Source organism: Bubalus bubalis, chromosome X (genome assembly GCF_019923935.1).
Source record: "Bubalus bubalis isolate 160015118507 breed Murrah chromosome X, NDDB_SH_1, whole genome shotgun sequence".
In the NCBI taxonomy this organism is placed as follows: domain Eukaryota; kingdom Metazoa; phylum Chordata; class Mammalia; order Artiodactyla; family Bovidae; genus Bubalus; species Bubalus bubalis.
In genome coordinates, this window is record NC_059181.1 from 82,839,096 (window position 1) to 82,858,845 (window position 19,750).

A 19,750-nucleotide genomic window follows, 5' to 3' on the forward strand; every position below is an offset into this window, starting at 1 on the left:
TCCTCTGAATTTTTCTAATCCTGATTTATTATGTTTTAATATTTTGTATTATTTTATTAATGTCTTTATCTCATTTTGAAATAGTTAAGTTCTGTTTAGTGTACACATTTATGACATGCTTTTACTGTCTACAGGGATATCGTCATTTTCCCTTAAAACACCTCTGTATATGTTTATGTAGGGCTTTCCTTTCATTCATTTTTATGTGAAATTATTTTTCACAGACTCTGAAAGGAGATGGAATACAAGAAAACTCTTCTAACTTCATATGGCTCTCAACTGCTTTTTATATAGTGCTTAAAATATGACTACTTTCTAGTATTCCTTGGCTCTGTTCTTCACAACTTCAGTCTGGACCTGCTCTTTTCCCTATCCTCATCAGTTCTGATTCTACTCCCAGGAGTTTCTGCCCAGTGAGGAATACTATCCCAAAAGGTAGTCCTGCCAAGGTCAGTTTTGAGAGTTCTTAGGGGCCAAACTGTTTCAAAGCCCTTCAGTCCCTTTACTGTGTACCCAAAGCACTCACCGAGTATTGGAGAGGTCAGATCCCTTCCCAGTCTTAGCTGCTCCTTCCAAATTGGCTGCCCCACTTTTCAGTGAATTCTTATTAGCTCTTTCAGGGTTCTTCTGTTCTCGGGTTCATCAGACAACATTCCCGGTGCTTCCATCTTCTTGCTCCCATATAGACCCTGACAGCATGCAGGTCTCGTGCTTGGTGGTTTGTCCCCTACCTGCTTAAATTTTAAGGCTCATGGGCAGACCTTGTCACCTAGTTTTGTTGTTAAGCATTGTCCAATGGGTTCTGGTTTTGCTATTTCCATTTTTATTTGGTGACACAGACTGAAAAGCTATGCTGTGGTTGTCACCACTTTCCAAGAATTTTGAGAATTTTAAACTATATTAACTCAATGAAATTTTATGACAACTTCATAAACTGGTGCTATGAGTACCTCCAAGTTTACAGGTAAGCAAGATTCAATAACTTGTCTAAAGTTACATAACTAGTAAGTTGTAAAACCAAGATTCTAACCTAGATCTCTTAAGTTCTAGAGCCAAACTTTTCATTCTGTAAGAGTGTGAAACACCTCTAGCTTAATTTTAGCATAATAAAACTTAACTCAAAATTTGAAAAACTAGTACAAGTCCTCTAAATTTTCAATGGGGTAGCAAAATGATAGCTATGAAATCATATCAAAGCCAAATTTACAAGAAAAAAAAATTGAAACCCTCTCAAATCTCATGGATTCAACTATAGAACATACATTATTAGTAGGTTAAACAAACTTAATACTGGAGATTCAAGTAATTTTATCCAATCACTAGAATTGCTGTATGTGCATGTCCATGAATAGAAAAAGAGGTTTCCAAAGTAAGCAACCACTAATAACCTACCTGGCCTGCCTTGTGTAGGTGGAGATACAAATAGAGGCTGTATAGCATTCTGTGAGGAAACTGAAGTGGTACTACTAGCTTGATTAGCGGCTGCACAGTTAGGTAAGACTGGAGCTGGAACATTATTGGCACAGGAAGCTGCAACTGCTGCAGAATTTACCATCACCTGTAAGTGTGGAAGAAATTTTAGAACTCTTAGTTTGGTTTCTCAAATAATATTAGTCTCTTATCTGATCCTAAATTTCAGGAAATAGTATTCTGATAACACCAAGAAGTCAATCTTCATGTAAACCTAATATAGGAAGGTTATTTCTTTTAGAAGATCCCAGATTACTTTGAGAGCTTTACTTTTTTAATATTTTTCTGGAAAGGTAATACATTATTATTATTCAAAAACCAAGTATAAACGTGTATATACAATGGAAAATTTCCCTCCAACCCTTGTCTTCTATCTGCTTAGCTCCTCTCTTAACAAGTAACCTCTGGGTTTCTTGAATATTATCCAGAAATTTACACTGCATTTTTAACATGCATATATATTTCCCCATACAAAAACACTTTAAAAAAAAGTGTTCTTTGCTTTTTTAAATGTAAAGTTTAAAAATAAAATAAAATTAAAAAAAAAAAAAAACTCCATACGACTGCAATTTGCTTTTCTGATTTAGGCCACAGCACCCAATACAGGGCTGTGCACAGAGAGATGTTCAATAAATGATAATAGCTTCTTCTTCATGAATACCATCCTTACTTGCAGTCTCCATTTTCTTATTACCCATTGCAATGTGTTTGCCACCCTCTCTGGTTCTCAGAAATTATATTCAAAGTCACAGTGATTTCCATGACAACAAGTCATAGTAGACTCTTTTTAGTCCTTATGTTGCTTGACCGCTTGGCAGCAACTGACACAACTATTCATTGAAATATTTTCTTCCTGGACTTCCATAATACATTCTCCTGCTTTCCTCCCTCCTTGGCTATTCCTTCTCTACCCATTTTTTAAATGGTGATACACAGGCTCTGTTCTAGAAGTTCTTCTCAATCTCTTCCTTTTCCCAGGATGATCATACTAACTCCTATGGTTTCAGCTACCTTTTTGATGCCAGCTCCCCATTCTATAGGAAAGCTTTACATTTTAATTTTCAGGAAATGACACGGACTTGACAGGTAACTGACATTAATTTATTCATTATATAAGAGGTTCAGAGTAGATAGACTATGAATAGCTTAGTGTCAACACGTAGAAAAGTGTCTGGAACAGTAGATGATCAATAAATTTGTTAATAAATTTACTAAATACTGTGCCAGGTACCAGGAAGTACAAGAATACTTAAAGTATGAATATAAGCAGCTTTATGAATATAAGCAGCTTCTTTGAAGTATGATGAAGGGAAAAGAGAACAAAAAGAAAAAATTCATTTTCCTCTGCTCAGGCCACTTCAACTAACTGCAAAGTAAAAAAAAGATTACCTTCTGGGGGTAGTTGTACGAGGTAACTGTGTCCTGAGGAGGCATAGAACATGGTCTTCTAGCCTGAAGAGACTTTAATGAATACACAAATACAAATATGGGGAAATCAAGAAATTAAACAATACACCAATAAAAGATCTGCTTTGTTTTAATATCTCCTAAAATTAAGTGAAACTGATCTGTCCTAAAAGTATTCAGATTTGGAAGTGACTACTACGATAACACTCCAAAAGGCATCACTCTAGTGCCTAAGGTGACTGTTCTATTAGGTTGGTGCAGATGTAACTGCGGTTTCAGGCTGTGAATTTTAAATCATTGTAAGTATGCTCAAACACATCTTTATTAATAAAAATAGGAACCATTACAATCAACACATTTTTGTCAATGAGAAATAAGCTTGCTTATTCTTTTAGTGTAAAAATCTGTGCTTTGGGATTTGACAAACTCTGGAAAACACTTTCTGCATCCTACTGGTTGTGGAAGTGTTTTCCCTGCAAAATGTCAATATGCTTGAAGAAGTGGTAGTCAGTCAGCAAGAGGTCAGGTGAGTATGGGAGATGAGGTAAAGCTTCATAGCCCAATTCATTCAACTTTTGAAGTGCTGGTTGTGCAACATGTGGTTGGGCGCTGTCATGGAGAATGCAGCCCTTTCTGTTGACTGATGCCAGCTGCAGGCATTGCAGTTTGCAGTGCATCTCATTGATTTTCTGAGCATACTTCTCAGATGTAATGGTTTTGCAGGGATTCATAAAATTATAGTGTGTCAGACTGGCAGCAGACCACCAAACAGTGACCATGACCTTTTCTTGGTGCAAGTTTGGCTTTGGGGAGTGCTTTGGAGTTTCTTATTGTTCCAACCACTGAGCTGGTCATCCCCAGTTGTATAAAATCCACTTTTCATTACATATCACAATCCAATCAAGAAATGGTTTGCTGTTGTTGGACAGAGTAAGAGAAGATGACACTTCCAATGATTTTTTTTTTAATTTCAGATCAGCTCACGAAGCACCCACTTATCAAGATTTTTCACCTTTCCAATTTGCTTCAAATGCCAAATGACCACAGAACGGTTGACACGGAGTTCTTCAGCAACTTCTTGGATTGTTTTAAGAGGATCAGCTTCAATGATTGCTCTCAATTGGTTCTTGTCAACTTCCGATGGCCAGCCACTATACTCCTCATCTTGAAGGCTCCCAACTGCTTTGCAAAACTTGTTGAACCACCACTGCACTGTATGCTCGTTAGCAGTTCCTAGGTCAAATTCATTGTTGTTGCGAGTTGTCTCTGCTGCTTTACAATCCATTTTGAACTCGAATAAGAAAATCACTCAAATTTACTTTTTGTCTAACATCATTTCCACAGTCTAAAATGAAAAATAAACTGTACATAACAAGTCATTAGCAAAAAAAAAAACTGAGAAATGCACATTAAAATAATGTATAACACAACCACATTTATTTAAGAATGTATTCCAGTACAAAGGCAAATTTCAACAACACAAAAACCGCAATTACTTTTGCACTAACCTAATATTTCCTACTGTAGAAATCTTGATCATATCCAAGTCTAGTCGCAATGCATATACTAAAATGTAATGGAGGACTGTAATTTAAACACTTTCTCAGTGTCTTCTCTTGCCATAAAAACCTCAAAATCACTAACACCAGGAACAGTGTTGCTAAAAGAAAGAAGTCCATCTAAAGATACAGCTAGGAACAAGGGTGGATAACTGGTCAGATGCATCCTACAAGCAGGATGTAGTATAACCCAAACATCATTCTCCTTTGGTTCAAGACCTTGTCTTTGTGAAAGCAAAAATGATTTTAAAGGACTCAGGATTATGCACGACAGATTGTCATGACAGGAAAATAAACTAGCAGCAGAAACTGGTACTCATAGCAAGAACACAGAAGAAATCAGGGGAAGTAATTAGAGAAAACGAGAGGAACCACAAAGTGACAAAGACAAGCACAACTTAATGTCAACCTAAAGAGTGAACATTTCAAAAGTTTGGTTTCAAGTACAGCACAAAGTGAAAGTGTTAGTCACTCAGTCGTGTCCAGTTCTTTGCCACCCCATAGACGGTAGCCAGCCAGGCTCCCCTAATCCTCAGAATTCTCCAGGCAAGAATACTGAATGGGCTGCCATTCCTTTCTCCAGGGGATCTTCCCGACCCAGGGATCAAACTCTGGTCTCGGGAAGCCCCAAGTGCAAACCAAATACCTGCCAAAAAGTGAACTCAGCCCTGGCTCAGAAGGCCCAGTGTGAATTCCAAACAATTCTAGAGAAGGATTTAGGTGAGACTTAGGCGTGAAAGTAAGAAAAATAAATGCTGTGGTTAGAAGAAGAGTCTGTGCCTGGAAATCTTTAAGTCCTGCAGAGGTCCTCTCTTCTCAGAATGCTGTGGAAAAATTACTTAGAAACTTGGTGACTGGGGCTTGGGAGCAGAACACATCATGAAGAGATTGAAATCTACTGGGGATGTATGATAAAGTAAGTTCAGAACAAAAAGGAAGATGTAACAAATGAAATTAAAGAGACAAAAAGAAAATGTCTACTGTCATTTCTGAAGGTGAGATTTTTCACTTGCCTTTTCAATTTGGGTGGCTATTTCAAGAAATGGTATAAAAAGCATGTAATACTGAGAATAGTAATGACAGAGGGAAGGGAAAAACTATTTCTCTAGCAGGGACAAAGGAAGGGAAGGAGAAATAATGGGAAGAGAATTATATATTACAGTTTTCTTTACCTTCCTAAGATGTATTGCCTAAACAGTAAAAACAAAAATTAAGTACATGAAGCTATCTATCAAAGTTTAAATTAATCACAGAGAACAGAAGGTAGTCATTCAACTTCTTCACAGATATTCCAATTCTCCTCCTAGGTACATGGGTATGTTGCTCTTCCTGGCCTCATCTAGTTAGGTATGGCCTTGTGGTTTGGACAATGACATATGAGCAGAAATATTGATACCCAGTGTTTAATTTCCTTATCTTCAGCTCTGCAAGATGACTATGAAAGTACATGGTCCATCAGCTTGGGTTCTTGAGTGACTCTGATGAACAAAAGCCTGCTACCAACATGCACTGGACCTATAAAATTAGCAAGAACAACTGTGTTAAGCTGCTGAGATTTGGGGGGATTGCTGCCACAGCATAACTTAGCTTGACCAAAACAGTAACTGGTAACTAAAATTAGGGTGCTGCTGTAACAGAAACTTGACTTAGAGAAGATTATGAACTTGTAGCTCTTAAGGGAAGAGGTTTAGGAAACAGAACATTAATTTTGTGTTTTGATTACTGCTGGCAGATTTTAGCAAGGTATTTTAAAATGTGTAAGGAAAAGTAGTTTGTAGGCAGGAATGAAAGGGAATAGAATCCTTGAATGCTGGGACTTTTAGGGTTTGAAGAGGTAACTGCTTCAAATCAAAACTGTACAAGATAAAATTGATAAATATTTTGAACAACAAAGAGAAGTTAAAAGCTGGCTTTGAAGCAAGACTCAAATCATTAAAATATGACTGCACTAAGGTATCTCAAACCAGGAGTACAATTAAGGATATAACATCCAGTTAGTCCTTGCACTTGGACAAAATGGTTCATGGGAAAAGTATTCAAAGGTTATGACTCTTCTATCAGTGATTGATAAGCTCAAGGTATTTGCACTCAAGTAGAGAAACAGGGATAAGAATGCGAAGGAATGTGTGTCTTTGTCACTCAGCTCTGTCTGACTCTTTGTGACCCATGTACTGTAGTCCACCAGGTTCCTCTGTCCATGGGATTTTCCAGGCAAGAATACTGGAGTGGGTTGCCATTTCCTCCTCTAGGGGATCTTCCCAACCCAGCATAGAACCTGTGTCTCCTGCATTGTAGGTGTATCCTTTACCCACTGAGCCATGAAAGGAATAAGAATGCAAAGAATTATAGCAAATCTAATGTCAGTATGGCTACTGGCACATGAAACTAACAGGAAGGAATCAGAGAAGCTATACAATAAATCAATCACACAGCCAAAGAAACCAGGAGCAGAACTAAAACTATCCAATTGAGATTAAAAACCAGCTTTGGGCTCTCAATTTCCTATGAGTAAGAAGCAGTGTGAGGAAGCTGCTTAGCTGCCAACAAGGATTATTCTCCAATGCCTACTTCAAACATGGCCAAGGAAGGAAGGGCTGTGGCATAATCAAGAGCCCCAGTAAACAATTAACCAGGGAGCTTCTCCAGGCAACAGTCCCAATGCCCAGGATGGGGGCCCTCAAAATGTCTGTCCAGCATGATGTCAGAAATGCTACAGGCTAGTAACTGTTTCTCCCATTCTCCCTGGATCCGATGGGAATTTCAATTGCAAGTTTTTAGTCCCTGCTCTACCACTGTAAATTGGGTATGTAGGGGGTAAATAACTTTGTATTTTGGTTTTAGGCCTCCAGATCAAGAGGAACCACATCTGGACCCAATACAAAGAGTACTACACATTTTTCAGAAACCTTGGGCTCTGAGTTTAATCACACTGAAGGAGATTTTAGGGTTGCCTCCTTTGAGGTGGAAGGAAGTAATTGGTCCGTGTGAGGGAGTTTCGTTAAATGTTGTAATCCTTAGTGCTATTAAAATATTCCCAAGTTTTTGACTTCCAGGCACAGAGAAGTTAAGAGTCTCAAGGGAAATATGCTCAGTCCAATTTAAAGAAATGGAAAAGTAATACGTGTCACCTCCACGTGGAAGCTGTAAGAGCCAGTGCACCATTCACTACCTTTTGTTTCCTGTCTTACCAATCATGAATGGAGCTTCCATCAGCCTAAGCCCCTAAGCAGAGCCCTCCTGAGCCCTCCACTACGCAAGTAGCATAACGCAGAAATAAACTTTTGCTAAATTAAGTACCTGAGATTAATGACCCATGACAAAATCCTCTAAAAAAAATCACTGCCAATGTTCAAATTTACTCTTGTATCAACACATATTAGGAATATCTAGGATAATTTCTAGAAAAATGTGATCTTAGATGAGCTAATTTCTGGGTCTCAATTTCTTCATCTACAAAATCAGAATGATACCCTAATACCTCATAGGACTGTTCTGACTTAAACACATTTAAGTGCATAGCTCCTAGAACAGTGCTCTAGTACACAGGAGCTATATGTGTTTGAGATTATAATTAAATACCTACCAAGTTTGCAGTAGATTCAGCTGTGCTATAAACACCTGAAGTGTCATAGTCTGGTTCTAGAAGATATAACCAAGGTACAATAATAAGCATTATTTTATAGTTTGAAATTTTATAAATAATGAATATCAGATCTCACTGACCTGAAGGATAAATATAATCTTCATGATATCCCCCTAGGAAAAAAAGACAGAAAAAGTGCATTTATGTAGAGCTTTTTGCTCAGCAGTATCAGATGGCCAGCACTTGCTTTTTCTCAAGTTTTATGGGTACATGTTCAAAACTAAAATGTACACATTCTTGAAACAAGTGATTTAAAGCTTTCATACTAGTCAACAGATATTAGTCAGACTGGCTATAAACAGCACAAATTTCTCCTTTGAAAGTTCCCTTGGTTCTTAAGAGTTCAGGCAGACGTGAAAAACCCAGCTCTGTCCAATTCTGGCAGTAGATTATGGTGATTAACTTCACTGGCTCTGGAGTTAGGACTGTCTAGATTTGAATCTTGAATAACTATATCACTTTAGGCAGGTTATTTAATTTCTGTGTCTTCATTTCTTCACTGTAAAACAGGGATAATAGTACCTAGCTCATAGTGGGGTGAAAAGAACATAGCATGATGCTTGACATATAGGAAATGGAGATTATAAAGTAATGTGACTATAATAACCAATAGGTTGCTTAGGTGAACGTTAAAGGAATATGTCATACCTCATCTGTTTTTCAGCCTGATACAGGTATATAATACATTGAAAATCAGTTTGTTGTCAGAAGATCGCTTAGAGGACTGAAGTACTTTTCTGTAAGACTGCTATATCATTGAAATTCAGAGAAAATCAACCTTCAGTTGGACTGCTTTCCACCAAATAAAACCACAAAGGTCAAAAGTGGATTTGATTCTTAAACATGTCACTTATCAAATACACATGCAGGCAGCTCCTCCAGAAAACAGGATTTAAGGTGAGAAAAAATACTTGGTTACTCTAAATATGCCATTATAGGTGAAGAGTACATCTGAAGGTACCCACCATGCTAAAAGAAATAGACAAAGGGTCATCCTGAGTAAAAGAGCCGGGAATACGCATACATAAGCACAGGCATACATATGCATGTACAAATTCTTCAAAGATCATTCTTGGGCTAGATATTTTGTCATTAAATTCTTTAAAATATCTATTTTCTTCATCATAAATAGCAGCAAGAAGAATATAACAAGAAAAGACGCTGACCAGTAAGTCAAATCATTCAGAACACCTCATACCTCCTTAATCCACCCAATTCCTCCAGAAGTGTTTCAGTAGGCATATATCATTTTACAGAAAAACAGTTAATAAAAAAAGCACATTTCACAATGCAAGGCACTCCTAACAACTATTAACCGTGTGTGTATATATACACACATATATGCTTTAGAGTCAGATAAAACGAAGTTCAAAACTGATCTCTGCCAGTCACAAAGGACCACATATTGCATGAATCCTTTTATATGAAATATCCAGAACAGGTAAATCCATTAAGACAGAAAGCAGACTGATGGCTACCTATGACTGGTGGCAGGGAAGGGGATGCTGGGGGGATAATGGGGAATGACCACTAATAGGTAAAAGTGTTAGTCGCTCAGTCGTGTTTGACTCTTTATGACTCCCTAGGCTGTGGCCTCTCAGGCTCCTCTGTCCATGGAATTCTCCAGGCAAGAACACTGGAGTGGGTATCCATTCCCTTCTCCAGGGGATTTTCCCAACCCAAGAACTGAACCCAGGTCTCCTGCATCACAGGCAGATCCTCTACTGTCTGAGCCACTAGTGAAGTGAAAGTCGTTCAGTCATGTCTGACTCTTTGGACCCCATGGACTATACAGTCCATGGAATTCTCCAGGCCAGAATACTGGAGTGGGTAGCCTTTCCTTTCTCCAAGGGATCTTTCCAACCCAGGGATCAAACCCAGGTCTCCTGCACTGTAGGTGGATTCTTTAACAGTTGAGCCACTAGGGAAGGCCACTAATGGGTACAGGGTTTCTTTTTCTAACATTGATTGTGATGATGTATGCAACTTCATGTCGGAGAAGGCAATGGCAACCCACTCCAGTACTCTTGCCTGGCAAATCCCATGGATGGAGGAGCCTGGTGGGCTGCAGTCCATGGGGTCGCTAGGAGTTGGACACAACTGAGCGACTTCACTTTCACTTTTCACTTTCATGCACTGGAGAAGGAAATGGCAACCCACTCCAGTGTTCTTGCCTGGAGAATCCCAGGGACCGGGGAACCTGGTAGGCTGCCGTCTCTGGGGTCGCACAGAGTCGGACACGACTGAAGCGACTTAGCAGCAGCAGCATGCAACTTCATGACTATACTGAAAGCCACCATTTACACTTTAAACACTGAATTGTACATGTTAGGTAAAGTGTACAAATGTGTAAGTTACATCTAAGTAAAGCTGTTATAAATAATTAAATCTCTGCCATTTACCAAGTATCTGATTTTGGCTATGTCATTTTCCCTTTGAATCTCAGTTTCCTCATATATAAAACAAAGATACACATTCCTCAGAGGGACAAAGTATTATATTAAATTTTAAATATAATTTCTTAGTACAGTATATGGCCATTAGAACTCAATGAATAGTAATGTTTATAGATCAAATAGATTTCTTCAGGAAAAGAAATTATTTCATAGCAGTCTTGTAAAATAACAATCACAGGAAAATCTAAAGTAATTATACAAATGGTATGGACAACATGAACAGTTGCTTACTAATAAAGAATAGATATTTCCAATACTGAAATCTCACCAAATCAAAACTCACTGAAGACCTATCAGAGAACTGAACATTTTAACAATGTAGTGGCTTTACAGAAATAGAAGTCTGTCTTTCTGAAAAATATCAAGACATCTTCAAAATCTAGCAAGCTCTGATAACAAGAACTGATAACTTTCAAAATGGGCTGCCAGAACGGAGTGGGACCCTTTCCAAACCAAAACTTTAGCCCTGTTGTGCTCATACCACAAGAATCATCTTTTTAAAAAAATACTGAACTGTAACTGACTCACCACTGTCACTCTGGCCATCACCCTCCTCTGAATTCAAAGGCTGTTTGCCTGAGCTATGTCCTCGCCTTGCAACACAGTATCTTGAAGAAGCAGGAACCATTGTAGAGGGCCCTCCATGATTCTGTACCAAAGAGAGACACACAAACACAATGTCCCTATATAGTCAGAGAAAAAGCTACAAATATTTTACATGTACTTGAGAATCAAAAATATGTGAGGAAGTAATGATCAAGAAAACAGAAAAATTTAGCCCATACTTATATAGGCAAGTCCACCTCTACGCCTCTTCTGTAAGGACACCTTAAAAAATTCCCCTAATTTTTAAAAGCTCTAAGATGAAAACTCATGTTTTCCAGGAAGGGCTTTATTTGGTAATTTGCAAAATAGCTAAAATTTATCCACATTACCTTTACTTAAAAAAAAATAAAAGAGAAAAAAGTAAATAGCTTTGTGAGTAAAACTTTGAACTACTTACAGGTAAAGCTGGATAAGCAGTTTCATCCCCTTCTTCAACTTCATAAAAAGTAATGGTTTCTTCCAAGCCCCTGGGCATTTCTGGAGCAAAGCTAAATTGGCACTCCTTATTCATACAATGCATCTGGCGGTGACTACGTCTAAAGGAACTTAAGTTTGCAGAATGAGAAGGGGATAAAAAGATAAAATATGATACTAACTTGTTTCTAAATTTCTAAATACTAGTTCAAACACCTCTATGTTGACACTTTAAAAATATTAGTCCATATATTTATTGCATAGCAATAAAGTCAGACTCACTCATTTTCTCTAACCTTCCACACTTAAAGTTCACTTACCGAGATCTATAGAAGTTGTCATAGCTCTGGCAGCACCTTTTACCTGGACCAGGGTAAAAACCGACTTTAGGGCCTGCCATGTTGTGCCTGTTTATAAAGCGAGAAGAATCCCTAAGAATAACGGGGGGAAAAAACAGAACTCTTATTTACTAGTGCTTGAGTAGTCAGTCTTTGTAGTTAAATAGAATTAACATATCTGTCTAAAAACAATCAAATAGAAAGAGCTTTGCTTTCCTCGCTACTGGCATTAGGCCTCTCCACTGTTTTTTTTTTTTTTTTTTTTTTATGCTCTCACTGCCATTTTCTTTTTTTTTTCTTTTTTTTTTTTTAATTTTATTTTATTTTTAAACTTAACATAACTGTATTAGATTTGCCAAATATCAAAATGAATCCGCCACAGGTATACATGTGTTCCCCATCCTGAACCCTCCTCCCTCCTCCCTCCCCATTCCATCCCTCTGGGTCGTCCCAGTGCACCAGCCCCAAGCATCCAGTATCGTGCATCGAACCTGGACTGGCAACTCATTTCATACATGATATTTTACATGTTTCAATGCCATTCTCCCAAATCTTCCCACCCTCTCCCTCTCCCACAGAGTCCATAAGACTGTTCTATACATCAGTGTCTCTTTTGCTGTCTCGTACACAGGGTTATTGTTACCATCTTCCTAAATTCCATATATATGCGTTAGTATACTGTATTGGTGTTTTTCTTTCTGGCTTACTTCACTCTGTATAATAGGCTCCAGTTTCATCCACCTCATTAGAACTGATTCAAATGTATTCTTTTTAATGGCTGAGTAATACTCCATTGTGTATATGTACCACAGCTTTCTTATCCATTCATCTGCTGATGGACATCTAGGTTGCTTCCAGGTCCTGGCTATTATAAACAGTGCTGCGATGAACATTGGGGTACTCGTGTCTCTTTCCCTTCTGGTTTTCTCAGTGTGTATGCCCAGCAGTGGGATTGCTGGATCATAAGGCATGTCTATTTCCAGTTTTTTAAGGAATCTCCACACTGTTCTCCATAGTGGCTGTACTAGTTTGCATTCCCACCAACAGTGTAAGAGGGTTCCCTTTTCTCCACACCCTCTCCAGCATTTATTACTTGTAGACTTTTGGATCGCAGCCATTCTGACTGGTGTGAAATGGTACCTCATAGTGGTTTTGATTTGCATTTCTCTGATAATGAGTGATGTTGAGCATCTTTTCATGTGTTTGTTAGCCATCTGGATGTCTTCTTTGGAGAAATGTCTATCATTCCAAGCATCTTTTCTGACCACAATGCAGTAAGATTAGATCTCAATTACAGGAGAAAAACTATTAAAAAATCCAACATATGGAGGCTGAACAACACGCTGCTGAATAACCAACAAATCACAGAAGAAATCAAAAAAGAAATCAAAATTTGCATAGAAACGAATGAAAATGAAAACACAACAACCCAAAACCTGTGGGACACGGTAAAAGCAGTCCTAAGGGGAAAGTTCATAGCAATACAGGCACACCTCAAGAAACAAGAAAAAAGTCAAATAAATAACCTAACTCTACACCTAAAGCAACTAGAAAAGGAAGAAATGAAGAACCCCAGGGTTAGTAGAAGGAAAGAAATCTTAAAAATTAGAGCAGAAATAAATGCAAAACAAACAAAAGAGACCATAGCAAAAATCAACAAAACCAAAAGCTGGTTCTTTGAAAGCATAAATAAAATTGACAAACCATTAGCCAGACTCATCAAGAAACAAAGGGAGAAAAATCAAATCAATAAAATTAGAAATGAAAATGGAGAGATCACAACAGACAACACAGAAATACAAAGGATCATAAGAGACTACTATCAGCAATTATATGCCAATAAAATGGACAACGAGGAAGAAATGGACAAATTCTTAGAAAAGTACAACTTTCCAAAACTCGATCAGGAAGAAATAGAAAATCTTAACAGACCCATCACAAGCACGGAAATTGAAACTGTAATAAAAAATCTTCCAGCAAACAAAAGCCCAGGTCCAGACGGCTTCACAGCTGAATTCTACCAAAAATTTAGAGAAGAGCTAACACCTATCCTGCTCAAACTCTTCCAGAAAATTGCAGAGGATGGTAAACTTCCAAACTCATTCTATGAGGCCACCATCACCCTAATACCAAAACCTGACAAAGATGCCACAAAAAAAGAAAACTACAGGCCAATATCACTGATGAACATAGACGCAAAAATCCTTAACAAAATTCTAGCAATCAGAATCCAACAACACATTAAAAAGATCATACACCATGACCAAGTGGGCTTTATCCCAGGGATGCAAGGATTCTTCAATATCCGCAAATCAATCAATGTAATACACCACATTAACAAATTGAAAAATAAAAACCGTATGATTATCTCAATAGATGCAGAGAAAGCCTTTGACAAAATTCAACATCCATTTATGATCAAAACTCTCCAGAAAGCAGGAATAGAAGGAACATACCTCAACATAATAAAAGCTATATGACAAACCCACAGCAAACATTATCCTCAATGGTGAAAAATTGAAAGCATTTCCTCTAAAGTCAGGAACAAGACAAGGGTGCCCACTTTCACCATTACTATTCAACATAGTTTTGGAAGTTTTGGCCACAGCAATCAGAACAGAAAAAGAAATAAAAGGAATCGAAATTGGAAAAGAAGAAGTAAAGCTCTCACTGTTTGCAGATGACATGATCCTCTACATAGAAAACCCTAAAGACTCCACCAGAAAATTACTAGAACTAATCAATGACTATAGTAAAGTTGCAGGATATAAAATCAACACACAGAAATCCCTTGCATTCCTATACACTAATAATGAGAAAACAGAAAGAGAAATTAAAGAAACAATTCCATTCACCATTGCAACAGAAAGAATAAAATACTTAGGAATATATCTACCTAAAGAATCTAAAGACCTATATATAGAAAACTATAAAACACTGGTGAAAGAAATCAAAGAGGACACTAACAGATGGAGAAATATACCATGTTCATGGATTGGAAGAATCAATATAGTGAAAATGAGTATACTACCCAAAGCAATCTATAGATTCAATGCAATCCCTATCAAGCTACCAACAGCATTCTTCACAGAGCTAGAACAAATAATTTCACAATTTGTATGGAAAAACAAAAAACCTCGAATAGCCAAAGCGATCTTGAGAAAGAAGAATGGAACTGGAGGAATCAACCTACCTGACTTCAGGCTCTACTACAAAGCCACAGTTATCAAGACAGTATGGTACTGGCACAAAGACAGAAATATAGATCAATGGAACAAAATAGAAAGCCCAGAGATAAATCCACGCACATATGGACACCTTATCTTCGACAAAGGAGGCAAGAATATACAATGGATTAAAGACAATCTCTTTAACAAGTGGTGCTGGGAACTCTGGTCAACCACTTGTAAAAGAATGAAACTAGAACACTTTCTAACACCATACACAAAAATAAACTCAAAACGGATTAAAGATCTAAATGTAAGACCAGAAACTATAAAACTCCTAGAGGAGAACATAGGCAAAACACTCTCTGACATACATCACAGCAGGATCCTCTATGACCCACCTCCCAGAATATTGGAAATAAAAGCAAAAATAAACAAATGGGACCTAATTAACCTTAAAAGCTTCTGCACATCAAAGGAAACTATTAGCAAGGTGAAAAGACAGCCTTCAGAATGGGAGAAGATAATAGCAAATGAAGCAACTGACAAACAACTAATCTCGAGGATATACAAGCAACTCCTACAGCTCAACTCCAGAAAAATAAATGACCCAATCAAAAAATGGGCCAAAGAACTAAATAGACATCTCTCCACTGTTTTTAATTGAAGTATAGCTGATTTACAATGTTGTATTGATTCCTGCTGTAAAGTGATTCAGTTATATACACATACACACATACACACACACACACACACACACATTCTTTTTTCCTATTCTTTTCCATTACAGTTCAGCCTATTCATTACTGATAGATTCAGTGCCATATACATGGCACTCTCAGCCTGATGGCATTCTATCTTCTAGCAACTGCTTCATATTCTCCTAGACTGTGAGAATACGAGTCTTCCATAAGTTTGCCAAGAATTTAAGTATACATCATTTCCATTCTCTATGTCCCTTCAGGTAGAGATTATAAGAGAAATCTAAACTATTAAGATATTTCTAAGTTCCACCGTAATTCTGCCCAGGAATTATTTCCAATGTCTAAACAGAGACGTACATTATCTTCAAAGTTAGTTAAGACCTACCTGGGCATCACATATCCCCGACCTTGTCTCTGAGATGAATGTTGAGGATGAAAATGTTCATTAGACATAACATTGCCAGCTGTCTGTGAGTAGTGCATTGGAGGGCCATGCCCATAATGCATACTGTGCTGAAGCCTGGGTGGGAGAAGGGGTTCTGCCCTGCTGTAAGCCATAGTCATATAAACCTCTTTCCCTCTAACTTTCTTGAACATCTTCTTCCGTTGCTTCATGTCCATCTCTGAAATAGCTTTCAAGAAAACAAAGCAGTAAGCAATAAGCTTCATAACCAAAGCAGAAGGTCCAAGGTATCCCACAAATGTCTAGAACACTCAGATGTTTTTCTAGGAAATCCATATGAATACAGAGGAATAAATTTCTGTATTTTCAAAGGATGTACTAGAAAAACAAAAAAAGGATGTACTAGGTGTTCCTTTTGGAAGGGCAAAATGAACAAGTAACTTCTGTATCGATGGACATCTCAGCATTATCTTTAGTACAGGCAACTTTTGTCATCGAAACAGTTAATCATTCCATTTCCTATGTTACTACTATCCAAGAAATTATGCCTATTAATATCTCTGTTTGCTTCCATGAGATGCTTTCCTAGTTCTTTGAGAAATCTTTTCAAGTTTTAGGGCTTAAAGTCCACCCCAGCTTAAGCTAAACAAAGTCACCTACACAGTAGTTCTCACCTAGGGACAATTTTGCCCCTTTCCTCCTTGCCCCTTTCCTTCCACATTTGGCAATGTCTGGAGACATTTTTGGTTGTCATAACTTGGAGAAGAATGCTGCTGGCATATAGTGAGTAGAGGCCAGGGATGCTGCCAAGCATCCTACAATGCATAGGATAGCTCCCTGCAACAAAGTATTATCCATCCCAAAACTTCAGTAGTGTCAAATGAGGAACTCTAAACCAGGATAAGACTTGAGTTACAGCTTTAAAAAAAAGTGCAATTTAGATAAGTACAAGAAGAGGAAAATAATAAAACTTTCAGTATACAAACCTATTTCTGGGATATAGCCCCCAGAAATTTTCTGGTAACTTCTTCCTTTCCTACTGGGCATAGCATTCCAGGCAGGAACAGGTGTCACTTGGGTAACTGGTTTTAAGTCAACTAGTGGAACAACATGCCTTAAAGGTAGAGATAACAACATGAAGCCACTGCAAAACAGTCAATTCTCATTTTATACACATCCCTCCTGCTTCATTTTCAAGTGTTTTCTACTTAAACCTGTAACCCCTAGCCTCCTTATTGAAGTTTTCTTTGTACATTAGAAAACTAAGAGCAGTTTGTATAAATTCATAGCTGTTTATAGCACATATCACATTAAGTAGGAAAGATTGTGGTAAACTAGTTTACAAATAATTGTTGCCTCTCCTTGGAGAAGGATTATATTTTCTCACCCCACTGTCTTTAGGCTTAATTATGTAACATATTTTGGCCAGTAAAATGTGAGCCTATGCTTTAAAAGTCAGCACATGGTTTGTCATGTTTTCATTTTCCACCTGCCTGTGATCATGGCAGCATATGTCTGGATAGAGCCCTTGTCAACCTGGGCCCCTTTGTTGACCTACTATGAACATGCTAAATGAGAAAGAAATGAACTCTTTAAGTTTGCTGAGAGTCTGGTTGCTAGGGCAGCACAGCCTAGTTTAATGGTTCTCAAAGTGTACCAACAGCATTAGTATCACCTGGAAACTTATTACAAGTTCAAAGTCTTGGACCCCACCACAAACTTACTAAATCAAACTTTGGGGACAGAGCTCATCAATCTGAATTTTAACAAGCTCTCCATGTAATTCTGGGGTATGTTCAAGTTTGAGAATGAATGGACTAGCCTAATTTGATATTGGCAGAGGCTCAGTTAGCAAACTAGCTTTCAAATTAGTATAAATTTATATCAGAATTTTGTTGTTCTTAATATTTCTAATAAGTTGGCTATTACCTAGGATTTCAAAACTTATGCATAGACTTACTGAAATTTCATACTTCATCACATGCTTTTACAAATCAAAATAAGTCATCTTAGGCCAGTACCAGATATAACTTTGTTCTCTTACTAGCATCCTGGTAATTCTCAATTTAATACTATAAAAAGGCATCAAGAGCCAAAGATTTTAGTTAATTCAACAAATTATTATATTCTTACTTTTCTGCCAGCTCTTCAATGAAGACTGTTACTGAACTGTTTTCATTTCCAACTTCCTGAATATGAGCATTATAATATCTTCCACCTGATTCCAAGCGAACCTGAAAGAGGGGAAGAGACAGTAAGAACACATCTAGTCTTGAGTCTATCAGCAGATCTGGCTTTTGCTAAGCAAAAATACTTCTTCTCCATACTGAATGGAGTTCAGTATCTACTTATTAAAGCAGCTGATAATAAACACTGCCAGTCCAGTTCAATGGAGGCAGCACAAGCTGAAAAAGCTTTACACTTTACATATAATCACAAGTTTGTAATTAAAACCTAACATAAACATTAATTAGTTTTGTTAATCACATATTAATGACTAAAACCACAATCTCAGAAAAACAAATTACTGATTCTTTAAAGAAGAAACTAACCTGACATTTGTCTCCCAAATAGTACTGTCTCCCAGCATACTCCATATAATCAGATTTTTGAAGTTCTATTAAAAGAAAATGAAGATTCAAGCTCAACTGAACTGGTTCCTTTCCTGTTTTACAACAGTTCATTTTCTAATTTGTTTTTACCACAGTGTTTTTGACAATGCTACCAACCCCTATAATCTAAAATCTGTAGGGAAAATGTCCTGAAGCAGGGTTCCCCAACCTCCAGGATCTAATGCCTGATGATCTGAGGTGGAGCTGATGTAATAATAAAAATAAAGTGCACAATACATGTAACATGCTTGAACCATCCCAAAACCATTCCCCTCCCGGTCCATGGAAAAACTGTCTTCCACAAAATCAGTCCCTAGTGACAAAAAGGTGGGGGGACCACTGTCCTGAAAGGTCTTTCCATCACTCTTAACAGGTTATTACTGTGGTTAATTTAAGGAGATTTGCCAGAATAGTTCTGTGCTATAAGACACAAATAAGTGGAAACTTAGAGGTTGTAATCTTAGAATTAGTCATACACCAATAAGGTTCAATTTGAAAGTAACGCTTCAATTTTTTTAAGAAAATAAAAAAAAAAGAAAAAGAAACACTACGCAGCTGCTTCAAAGCAATACAGTTTTCCCCTGAACAACATGGGTTTGAACTGCAGGGATCCACTCATATGTAGATTTTTTTCAATAGTACTACAAATACTGAGGTTGGTTGAATCTGAGGATGTGGAACTGTGGATACAGAGGAATTGGGAATACTGAGGGCAGATTACAAATTATATCTGGATTTTCAACTGCTTGGAGGATCAGTGACCCTAACCTTCATGTTGTTCAAGGGTCAACTGTATTTTTAGCAATTTATTGTGTTCTACAAGGTATTAATCTCATTCTAGATTATTAACTATACCTAGGCTCACCACCAAGGTCCAAGGAGTTGAATACGAAACATTAAAGGCTACACTGATGGCAGAACTTTAAGACCTAATTTGATCAACTTAGTTATAAGGAGAGAGAAACAATTAC

The 19,750-nt window shown here is 37.5% G+C and overlaps 1 protein-coding gene across 5 annotated transcripts in view; it reads right to left on the minus strand.

The window, feature by feature from the left end:
• The window catches only part of ALG13 (ALG13 UDP-N-acetylglucosaminyltransferase subunit), an 83,960-nt gene that overhangs the window by 20,339 nt on the left and 43,871 nt on the right, over positions 1 to 19,750 (minus strand). For 3 of the 5 annotated variants that reach the window (XM_044937509.1, XM_025277373.2, XM_044937508.1), the window contains 11 exons: positions 18,720 to 18,784; positions 18,301 to 18,401; positions 17,154 to 17,281; positions 16,150 to 16,396; positions 11,876 to 11,986; positions 11,539 to 11,686; positions 11,064 to 11,184; positions 8,160 to 8,192; positions 8,020 to 8,075; positions 2,860 to 2,931; positions 1,393 to 1,558 (listed from right to left, as the gene is read on the minus strand). In XM_044937509.1, coding sequence (XP_044793444.1) covers positions 1,393 to 1,558; positions 2,860 to 2,931; positions 8,020 to 8,075; positions 8,160 to 8,192; positions 11,064 to 11,184; positions 11,539 to 11,686; positions 11,876 to 11,986; positions 16,150 to 16,396; positions 17,154 to 17,281; positions 18,301 to 18,401; positions 18,720 to 18,784 — 1,248 coding nt within the window. The remainder of the gene's footprint in view (positions 1 to 1,392; positions 1,559 to 2,859; positions 2,932 to 8,019; positions 8,076 to 8,159; positions 8,193 to 11,063; positions 11,185 to 11,538; positions 11,687 to 11,875; positions 11,987 to 16,149; positions 16,397 to 17,153; positions 17,282 to 18,300; positions 18,402 to 18,719; positions 18,785 to 19,750) is intronic. The other 2 variants (XM_044937506.1, XM_044937507.1) reach the window with 2 other exon arrangements.